At 37.6% G+C, this 11,333-nt stretch overlaps 1 protein-coding gene across 6 annotated transcripts in view; it reads right to left on the bottom strand.

The window, feature by feature from the left end:
• Window positions 1-8,404: 8,404 nt before the first annotated feature.
• The window catches only part of PLPPR1 (phospholipid phosphatase related 1), a 215,375-nt gene continuing 212,446 nt past the window's right edge, over window positions 8,405-11,333 (bottom strand). For all 6 annotated transcript variants that reach the window (XM_019729244.2, XM_074330772.1, XM_019729240.2 and 3 more), the window contains one exon: window positions 8,405-9,513. In XM_019729244.2, coding sequence (XP_019584803.1) covers window positions 9,481-9,513 — 33 coding nt within the window. In that variant the 3' untranslated portion in view covers window positions 8,405-9,480. The remainder of the gene's footprint in view (window positions 9,514-11,333) is intronic.

The following is an 11,333-nucleotide window of genomic DNA, read 5'->3' as shown; positions in this document are numbered from 1 at the left end:
TTTTGTGTTTATTTTTCTGACTTCGTGAAATGCAGCACTCTCATTTTGTTAATTTCTAAATAGTTTCTAATTTACTTTCTTCTCCCCTCTTAAGCCCAAGAGTAATTTTACCAAAGCACAGAGTATCATCCTATAGGTATCTTGCTGGTTATAAGGAAGGGGGGGGGGAGGAACGATGTCACTTTGCAATGGAGGGGCCAGACTGTCACCATCTGAACCCAACTGATCAAACTAAGCATCTCCAAAAATGGTCAATTTGATACAATATGCTTCATGACGAGATGTAATGTGGAATGCCCAGCACTACTTAGAACTACTTCTAATAACAATTAAACTTGAACCTAATTAAGCCTTTAGATCAAATGTCTTATTAATATAGTGGCTAGAGAACAGATTAAATGGCACTTACAAGGAGACAGTCAAATAAATCCAGAGTGTGAGGTATTCTATGATGTGATCTCTTCACAAGTCAATTACCAACTGACCTGGTCTTGTTGGTAAGTTAGTTGCATGAAAAATGTGAAATTTTTTTACTTTGTGGATTCCCCCGCCCCCCATAGGAGTGAGCTGGAGGGCTATTCAGAATTAAAAGAGACTTAAGAGACATATCAACCAAATGCTCTGTGTGGGTCTGGTTTGAACAAAGTAACTGTAAAACACATTTTTGAGACAGTGAGAGAAGTTTGAATATGGACTAGATATCAAATTATACTAAAAGTTGTTATCTTGTTAGGTGTTATAATGGTATTGTGGTTTTATAAAAAAGTCACTATTTAGAGATGAATACTGACATATTTAGAGGTAAAGGGTCACAATATCTGGGAATTGTTTTAAAGTACTACAGGAATGTGGGAAATGTGAACAATTAGTCATCTAGATGACAGGTATAGTGAGGTTCATTTGTTTTCTCTACTTTTATGTGTGTTTGCAATTTTTTTATAATAAAAAGTTAAAAAAATAAGATATATAATCAATATATTTACCTTTCTGCTCCTGAAGATAAGAACTTTAGCATATACTGCATCTTTTCCTCCATGACGCTCCCCATTAATTTCAGATTGATTTTTTTTTATAATGAATAATTATTTAACATGACTGTGCTTCAATAATTTCTTTGCTCCTCACTGTTTCTTACAACCTGTCTTTTTAATTCTTGGCTTTGTCATCCATTTGGCCATTTTTCCAAAGTAAAAACTCAAGCTATTATTTTAAAATATTTATGTTTGTCTGTCTATATTTTGCTCTCCCTCTTTAATTGTAATTTTTATACATACAGAATTTGAAGGTAACAATTATTTTCCTTCAGCACTTTGGTCTTAGTTTTATTTTGGCATCCATGGTTGCCAGTGAGAAGACTGGCACTTTGTGGAGTTTTTTTCCTCTTTTTCTGAAAGATTTTTACAATTTCTTCTTTGTTCTTAGTGTTCTGACATTCCATCATGATATGAGCAGGGGTGGGTTTATTATTACGATTTCATTTTGCATGGTACTCTCAGGGCCCAAACCGTATCACATGTTCATGTCCAAAGCAATCACAGGCAGGGGGAATGAGACTATCATAACAATTTAGACAATCCAGATTTACCCATGGTCATAGAGATGAGCCAAGCATCCATGAGAACATGACCATTTGGTGGACAGTAAACAAAAATGAGATCCATTATTAGCAAGGGGTATCGAGTTGCCAATCATCACAATCTGCCATACCTGCTTTTCCTATTTCCCCTAATTAATCTCATAACAAATGAAAAAAACAAGGGGGGTGCTCTTCTGGTTTCAGACACATTTCACTTGTTTTCTATAACCTGTGGACAAAGATTACTCCTGAATTGACCTGTCCAGACATTTTGATTCTCCAAGCTGTCGTCTCCGCCCTTGTAGCCTTTAGCTGACTGCAATATGTAGAACACTTCTCATTTTCCTATTTATGTGTATATATGAGTCCCAGTGATTTTTACCCTACCATATGCCCTTTCTAGGGTGGTTAGACAGTCTGTCTCAAAGACAACAGTCTCTGTGCCTTTGAATACACAAATAATGTATAATGCTGGACTTGGCAGCGTCCCCGTCTCTGGATTTTCTTTAAGCATTGCCACTCTACTGTTTAACTGTTATGTTTTAACCATGACTGGGTATTTCTCTCTCATTCTTTGTATGTGCTCTTCGCAGATTTCTACTGCTTCTGGCAGAAAGTTTCATTGGTTACAAAATCTCTGCTGTATATACTCTTGGTTGTCTAACTTCCCTCCTTTCTAATAATACCCAATTGGGTCCCTATGCTTTGGCAATTCTAGACTTACTCCATCCCCAACAGGTGAGTGCTCATTGGTGTAGACCAGTCACGGTGGTCATTTTTCCTTATCCAGCAATTAGTGTCGGTGTGGACATGGGACATAGTTCTGGCCAATGAGATGTCAGAGATATCTGAAGAGAATGGAGATTGTCTGAAAGACACATTTTGGAAATTTTTGGGAAAGTTTTTCTTGTCTTAAAAAGCAAAGAAGGGCGGCCGAATGGCTCACTTGGTTGGAGCACAAGCTCTGAATAACAGAGTTGCTGGTTCGATTCCCACATGGGCCAGTGAGCTGCAACCTCCACAACTAGATTGAAGACCGTGAGCTGCCACTGAGCTGCCCGGTGGGGCAGCCTGATGGCTCAGTTGGTTATAGCATGAGCTCCCAACAACAAGGTTACTGGTTCAATTCCCACATGGGATGGTGGGCTGTGCCACCTGCAACTAAGATTGAAAATGGCGACTGGACTTGGAGCTGAGCTGCGCCCTCCACAGCGATATTGAAGGACAATGACTTGGAGCTGATAGGCCCCGGAGAGGCACACAGTTCCCCAATATTCCCCAATTAAAAAAAAAAGAAAAGAAAAGAGGTGGTGGCCTTCCCTTTGGGTATTGTTATGTCTTAAGGCTGAGGATACATTGAGGCCATGAGTAGACCTAGTCTGAGGACAAAACAGACACACAAGGTCTGAGCCAAATGACTTGCAGAAAAATGGAACTGGGGCCCTAATTAGGTTGTTTCCATAGTTGCTCAACCTTTGGATTTCTTGTTATTGGATTCAATAAATTTCCTTATTTGTTTAGCCATTGACAGTGGGATTTTCTGTTATTTGTACCGAAGACTCTCACGATCATGAACACTTCTCCCACCATGGTAGCCCATCTTCTTTGGAGCTGGCTTGAGGCGTGTAGGAGGATAAATTGCACAACCTAATTTTTAAAAAGAAAACTGAGCAAGATGAATCAAAAATTAATAACTACCTTGAATTTATTTATCAGACTTAACATTTTTTAAGCTCACATAATATGCATAAGCTAAGGATTATATGAGTATATTGTAGCTAGAGGTGACTGCATTACATTTTCTTTGTGATGATGGAATAGTGGGAAGAAGTAAAATCTCCTGTGGTGAGTCGAATTACTTCGTGATTGGAGGTGAGCTGAAAATAAGCCACCTATTTTGCAGAAATACAGACACAAAAATACTTATTGAGTATTTACTGTATACTAGAAACTCTGCTAAAAGGTTTCCATGAGTTACCTGACTTAATTCTCACATTATCTTTATGGTATACCTTCTCTAATCAATGCCCTCACTTTAACAGCTGAAGGGCTATGAGGCTGGGTGTTCAAATTGCATTGTAATTCAGCCAGTCACAAGATAAGATTCTAAGTTTGATTTTTAGCAATTTCAGCCCTGTGGCCACAGGAGATAAGGATATCCTTCAGCACACATAAAGTTTCAGGTCACTTATGGGGCGCATAAGCTGGGAATTCAAATTCCTCAGTTCATCCTTTTCTTTCTCCACTTTGTCCAGTGACATTAGGAGCAAGCAGCTAGCTGATTTCATTATATTTGTTAGTTTACCAACCACTCTCAGTACCAAAATCTGTATTAGGGTTCTTCAAAGAAACAGACCCAAGAGAATGTGTGTGTATATATATATATATATATATATATATATATATATATATATAGAGAGAGAGAGAGAGAGAGAGAGAGAGAGAGAGAGAGAGAGAGAGATACATTTATTATAAGGAATTGGCTCACATAATTATAAAGGCTGAGAAAGCCCAAGATTTGCAATTGGCAAGCTGGAACCCAGGAGAGCTGATGGTGTAATTCTAGTATAAGCATGAAGGCCTAAGAACCATGCAAGCCAATAATAGTGTAAGTTCCAGTCTGAAAGCTGGCAGGCCCAAGATCCAAGAAGAGCCAATGTTTTAATCTGAGTCTTAAGGCAGAAAAAAACCAATGTTCTAGCTCAAACATCCAGGCAGGAGGACTTCCTTCTTACATGAAGGAAGGTCAGCCTTTTTGTCCCATTCAGCTTTCAATTGATTAGATGTGGCCCACCCACATGATGGAGGACAATCTGCCTTACTCAATCTACTGATTCAAAAGTTAATCTCATCCAAAACACCCTCAGAGACATACTCAGAATAATGTTTGACCAAATGTCTGGGCACCTGGTGGCTCAGTCAAGTTGACACATAAAATTAACCATCATAGCATAAGGAGTCACTAAATTATTTCCATTTTACAGATGTGTTAATTAAGCCTTGGATAGCTTAACTTACCTAAGCTCATATAAGCAGAGATGAATTTACAATAGGATTGAATTTATAGTCTTCTTCCAAGACTCATGTAACTATTACTTCACCTACCTGACAGCAGTATTTACCCAAGTTGCTGTAGCTTCAGTCTGTTACATTATGCCTTCCACTGTAATTGAAGCTGAATGTGGTAAACATCCTTATAATTTCTTAGTTTGATTGGCTCAGCATATAAAAGACAGCCTTTAGTAGTTAAAAAAGAGTGTTATGTAAAGCCTTTTAATAATAGTAAAAGAGACTTTTTTCTAGTCCCAAAACACAGGGCTTTTGCAAATACTTTGACATTATTACACTTACACAAAGATAAAGCCAACCGAGCAGAGGTGTGTTCTGGCCTTAGTGAGAAAGATTCAGTGTATGTCCAGCATTGCCTTCAATGAGAAAAACTGGGACAAAGAAGAAGAAAACCCACCAACAGAGGAAAACCAGAGAAAAGTCATCTTGACCATGGGACCATGGCTATGCAGTAAGCTTTGCCCATGGCTTATTGAAATATCCATATACACTATTGGACTTTTTGGGGATTTCATGCTCTCACCAAGCAACACTTTAACTAATAAAGTGGTTTTCTAGACAGTCCAGTTACAAGATGGGGTATGGGTAAAGGATGCCAAATTTTGGACACTAGAGAGTGATGATTCCACCATTAGTTAATGTTTTTTCAGTTTAGTTTTTTAGCTTATGGTGTGTTAGAGATAACATTTTAAAAGGTATTTGCCTTCATGCATTTACATGCATTTCTCTTTGCCTTTGCTTGCTCCTTCCCACCCTTCTGGTTCTATCTACTTGCCTTGCGGGAGGTTTAGGATTGTTAAAATAATGTAAGGCGAAAGAAAGAGTTAATGTCCCCAAAAGGGATTGAGTTTACTTTACCCTAGAGAGACTGGTTTACTGGAAGAGATACAATTACACTTAATTGTCAAGTTAAGATTTAGTTTTTCCCTCTACTCAGTGGGATAGAGAGGCTCATTAGAAAGTTTAGATTGGTTTTGAAAATATTTATGCAGAGAAATGGGTTGATTTTTTTTTTTTTTTAAATCCTGCTACAGTAAGTAAGTAAGAGGCTGTCAGAAAGGAACTGGTTTCAGGCCTGCAAGACTGAGAGGTCCAGGCCTGGCATGTGGTGACTTCCATCCTGAGAATTCTGCCTTAATAATCAGGTAGAATCAGACCATATCCTCCCTGCTTTGACATCTCTCTCCCTACCAGTTGTGGTAAAGTTACTATAAAAGCTATGGAAATATGGTGGAGGTGGTGATGGTGTTAATGATAATTTTGTCCTCAGTCACGAGGAAAAGCATCAGAGAGGATATGGCATTTGAACTGCACGTCAAAGTTAAGTATTTTCTTTTCTTTTGCTGTTCCTAGAACAAAGATGCTATGACAATAAGAAGGAATAAGTCTGATGTAGAGATTCATTGCCAAAAATCCTATAAGAATATATATTAGGGTCATTTGGTTTGCCATTTAATAAGGAAGTTTTTATTTTTTTAAGAATTAGACTCCAGATTTCTGCCAATGAGGTGAAAGTTATGACTGTAGATCTGGTACATGTTCACCAAAATCAGTGATTTAACTCGCAGTGGTAGATTAATGAAAACATATCCAGTGGATATTGGTAGGATTGACTTTATCAAATATACAAAAATCTATTTTTAAGGTAGTCAAAAAAACTCAAAATCATTCTAATGGTGAGTTTTTTCACAACTGGTGACTATGGTTGAGTCCATTAGCCCAGATGTGGACCTCACTGGGCCCAAGACCCCGAACCATAGAAAATCTCCCAGACAACAGGCAGCTGGAGTAGAGGGGCCCCTGCCTGTCTTCACACTTACCCCTGGGGCTGCTGAAGAACAGAAGAGAAGAAATGCCCAAATGAGGGGACTACCTGACTACATGGTTCCTACAAAGGCTAAAACTCTGTTGGCTACAAAGAGGGATGATGAGAAGGGGACAGAACTTTTTTGTACAGAATTATGTATGATGAGTCTCTCTGACTGCAGTGAGCCTGGATTTATTCAATTCTGAAATACTGATATTCTGAAATACTGCAGAACATCATGTGAAAGTCAAAAAAAAAATTGCTTTACACGATGATTCAATGGAGATAAGACTTTATGTAACATGTTGATGTAAGAAACCTACAAACCTGTAAAGAATTTTTATAAGAGTTCACTTGAGCCAAACTGACGACATGTGCCAAGGAGGAAGATCTCAAATGCTCCAGAGAATAACAGTTCACATGTTCATAGCTGCTGAATGCAGATTCCTCACCCTTATTATTCCTCTATCTAAAATATACTTATCTTTCAGCTATCTTTAGGCCCCATTCAAATTCTCTTTATTTTCAAATGAGTCAAGTCTCCCTCAGCTTAAATTAGGAGGATTTCTGGAATCCACCTATTTGACACACTTTAACAGTTTGCTTTGTGTCAGGCCCGGTTTTAGGCACTAAATCAAAGAAATGAAAGATGTCATGGGGTGGCCAGTTAGACCAGTTGGTTAGAGCGCGATGCTGATAATACCACCGTTGCCGGTTTGATCTCCGCATGGGCCACTGTGAGCTGTGCCCTCCTTAAAAAAAAAAAAAGTCATAGATATTCTCAGGGGCTAACAGTCTCATGAGGTTGCTTATGTCAACTCACTTTATTAGCCTTCCTTTTGTTTCTTCCCACTTCCTTCTCACAGTAAGTCAGACTTTGCAGGCTACTCTGGGCTTTCCTTAAAAAGAGGAAGAAAAGCTCATTGCAGAATTTATTTTTTCTGCGGCTAAGTGACCACTTATTCTATTTAGACAGAGAGCTTTGTTCTTGGTGGAAGGTCCATGAGGAGTCCCTAGCCCTAAGACATGAATCTCAAGTGGTAGGCTTGAAAGATCAAAGTCAGACCCCTGAAGTGACTCGCGGCTAATTAGGGGCAACACTAAGTTTGCCGTGGCATAATGGAAGGACTCAGACTGGCTCAGGGATCCTAGGGATGTGAGCCCAGGGACGCCCCTTAGTTCCAAGTGCCCCAGTGTGGTGTCCTGTGGAGCATGACTCGGTCATGTGCAAATACTCACCAAGCCCAAGGCCAGAAAATTGGGTTCTATGGCTAGAGATCTTGGAACACTCCGAATTGTTCCATCCAGATCAAAACCAGAGAGAAGAATAGAAGGATAACACGCATGTTGTCAGCCTGACTTAAGTTCCTAGAAATACCATCTGGGAGTCAGACATTTAAATGGCCTCTCATTGTGACAAGAAATGAGTAATGTAAAATCAATATAGCATGACAGCCTTTTCCAGAATGTCTTATTATGAACAATGAAATAGATTTCAGCCCTCATTGCTGTTATCAAAAAATCCTAAAATATGTTTCGAAAATGAATCACTCTGAAATTGGACAACATTGCACTTAGGTAGCTTATATGAGATTGGAGAACCCAAAGCTTTCAAATTATTTCTTCTCATAAGCGGAATGCATCCTTCTCATGATGTGCTTTTTTTCACTTACACCATCCTCTGAACCATATAAGTAGATATATCACATTGAAAAGCCTTTGAAATGATGTGGACTTGGCTCAAAGGCATCTTGATGTATTGGAAAGAGTGGAATCTGGAGTCAGGCAGACCTAGATTCTAATATTGGTGCTAACACATACAGCCTCGGTTAGGATTTCTCTCAGCAGGCATGGAACTGAAAAGTATGAATATTTATTGAGTCCCTTCATTGTGACTCTTCAAATACTTTTGCCCAGTGAATAAAGCTTAAAACAAAGGACATGAGCCAGAATACATTTTTGTGATAACTTTTTTTCCTTCTCTTTAGAAAAAAAATATGTACAAAAAAAGGTAAGAAGAGCCAAAACGGAAGTGTCAAGAAAACATTCGAATAGGTACAGACAAGGGAGATCCTCTCGTAAAGGAGTTACACAGCAGTTATTACCATGCTAGAAAAATGAGATGCAGTGAAAATTCTAGAACAAGTAAAAGCCACAAAGTCAGGCTGTTGCTCTGGGCTCTGGGTTGTAGATGCTCTGATACGCTTTCTGTAAAATAATACTGTGCAAACTGTAAAATATTCATTTTCATATAAAGTCCATACAATATGATATACAAAACTGTTGAGTGACATGGGAGGCTGGTGCTGGCTGCTTTTTGGAAAGAAGTCTGCAGTGTCACCATAATTCCAAGAAGATCTTGAGTTTCTTAGATAGGAGAGACCATTATTTAAAAAAGAATCATAATAACCCCAACACTCCTCAAATCCAGAATTTTCTGCCAATTGTTTGTGTAACTAGGTGACTTCATTAATGTATTACTTTAACTTAGAATGCAACAACATGTTAAGAGATCAGAGCACAAAGTTCTTTTTGAAAGTATTATTTCTTTCTGTACAATTGATTTTGAGATTTACCATTAACCAACATTGTCCTCTCTGCAACTCAAAAGTTAACTTTCATTAATATTAAAAAATTCTGGAGGAGGCAGAAACTGTGGTAATAAAAGGTTAAAGTGAACTGTTATATTTTTTTATCTCTGTGTCTATAAAACTGAGAAAAGAAGGTTTGTGTACAAATATCACAAAACAACATCCATCATTGAATAAATGTGGCTTTTCAATGCACACTTGAACAAGAAGAAAATTTTGTTGGTTTAAAATTCTCGCATAAATATATTAAAGCTGAACAGAAAAAAAAATCAGGGCAAGCTACATCACTTCCTCATACAAAAAATGTACAAAACATCAGCCTCTAACTAGATAAACATAATACTTGTCTTCACAGTTTGACATCGAGTAACTGTGTGTCTTGAAGTATTGAATTGGAGGGTGATTAAAAAAAAACAGCTTGTGACACATCAGCCGTCTCAGGTAACTTCGGTCATGGAGGCAGAGTGATTCTGCAAACATAAGCAGATCAAATCTTAGAGTTGGGTTGACTGACTTATGCACACACTCACTTTTTCTTGAATAGCCCTTGCTTTCTTGTCTCCTCGAGTTTGCACAGGCTGTTCCCTCTTTCTGATATGTTCTTCCAAGGCCCCTCAAGTTGTTACCTCTTCTGTTAAATCTTCCCTGATTGTTCAACCGAAATCAGATTATTTCTTCACCCGAATTCGTTCTGTATATAATTCTTATATTTACTCAACTCTATTCTAATATGAACATTTAGGATCTCCAAGTAACTTCAGCTGTATCCCACATCTTTTTAAAGGTGATGTTTTTAATGTTGAACAGTTCTAATTTTTGAAAAAATTCCTTATGATTTACTCTTTGAATCATGAGTCATATAGAAGTGAGTTTAATATTTTCAAATGTATAGGTTTTTTTTAAAGTATCTTTGAACTTTTTATAGAGAATGTGGTCTATGTGATATAGATTCTTAAAAATTCCTTGAGACTTACTTTATAGTCACGTACATGTCTATTTTCAAAATGTTTCATGTGTTTTGAGAAGCATTGTATATAATGCACATTAGATCAACCTTATTAATCATCTAATATCTTTACTATATTTTGTTTATTTGCTTACTAATTACTTAGAGAATTGTGTTAAGATCTCATACTATGATTGCAGCTTTGTCCATTTTTCCTTGTAATTCTATCAATTTTTGTTTATATGACTTTTTATATAACCTCTATCTCTTTTGTTTATATAACTTATATATGCAGTTGACCCTTGAACAACATGGGTTTGAACTGTGTGGGTCTGTGTACTTATGAGCAGATTTTTTTTTTTTTTTTTTTCCCCCCCCAGGGTTTTTTTTTTTTTTTTTTTTTTTTTTTTTTTTTTTTTTATTAAATTTATTGAGGTGACAGTTGTTAGTAAAATTACATAGATTTCAGGTGTACAATTCTGTATTACATCATCTATAAATCCCGTTGTGTGTTCATCACCCAGAGTCAGTTCTCCTTCCATCACCATATATTCGATCCCCCTTACCCACATCTCGCATTACCCTCTGGCAACCACCAAACCATTGTCTGTGTCTATGAGTTTCTGTTTCTCATTTGTTTGTCTTGTTCTTTTGTTGTTTTGGTTTATATACCACATATCAGTGAAATCACATGGTTCTCTGCTTTTTCTGTCTGACTTATTTCGCTCAGCATCACACTCTCAAGATCCATCCATGTTGTCACAAATGTTCCTATATCATCTTTTCTTACTGCCGAATAGTATTCCATTGTGTATATATACCACAACTTCTTCATCCATTCATCTATCAAAGGACATTTTGGTTGTTTCCATGTCTTGGCCACTGTAAACAAAGCTGCAATGAACATTGGAGCACATGTGTCTTTATCTCTAAATGTTTTCAGATTTTTTGGGTAGATACCCAGGAGAGGGATTGCTGGGTCATATGGCAATTCTATTCGTAATTTTTTGAGGAACCTCCACACCGCCTTCCATAACGGCTGCACCAGTCTGCATTCCCACCAACAGTGTATGAGGGTTCCTTTTTCTCCACAGCCTCTCCAACATTTGTTACTATTTGTCTTGTTGATGATGGCCATTCTGACTGGGGTGAGGTGATATCTCATTGTGGTTTTGATTTGCATTTCTCTGATGATTAGTGATGTTGAGCATTTTTTCATATGTCTATTTGCCATTTGTATGTCCTCTTTGGAGAAATGTCTCTTCAAGTCCTCTGCCCATTTTTCAATTGGGTTGTTTGTTTTTTTGTTGTTCAGTTGCATGAGTTCCTTGTATATTCTGGATA

The sequence above is a fragment of the Rhinolophus sinicus genome, linkage group LG04 (genome assembly GCF_036562045.2).
Source record: "Rhinolophus sinicus isolate RSC01 linkage group LG04, ASM3656204v1, whole genome shotgun sequence".
NCBI classification, from domain to species: Eukaryota; Metazoa; Chordata; class Mammalia; order Chiroptera; family Rhinolophidae; genus Rhinolophus; species Rhinolophus sinicus.
This window is presented reverse-complemented; position numbering and strand designations above follow the sequence as displayed.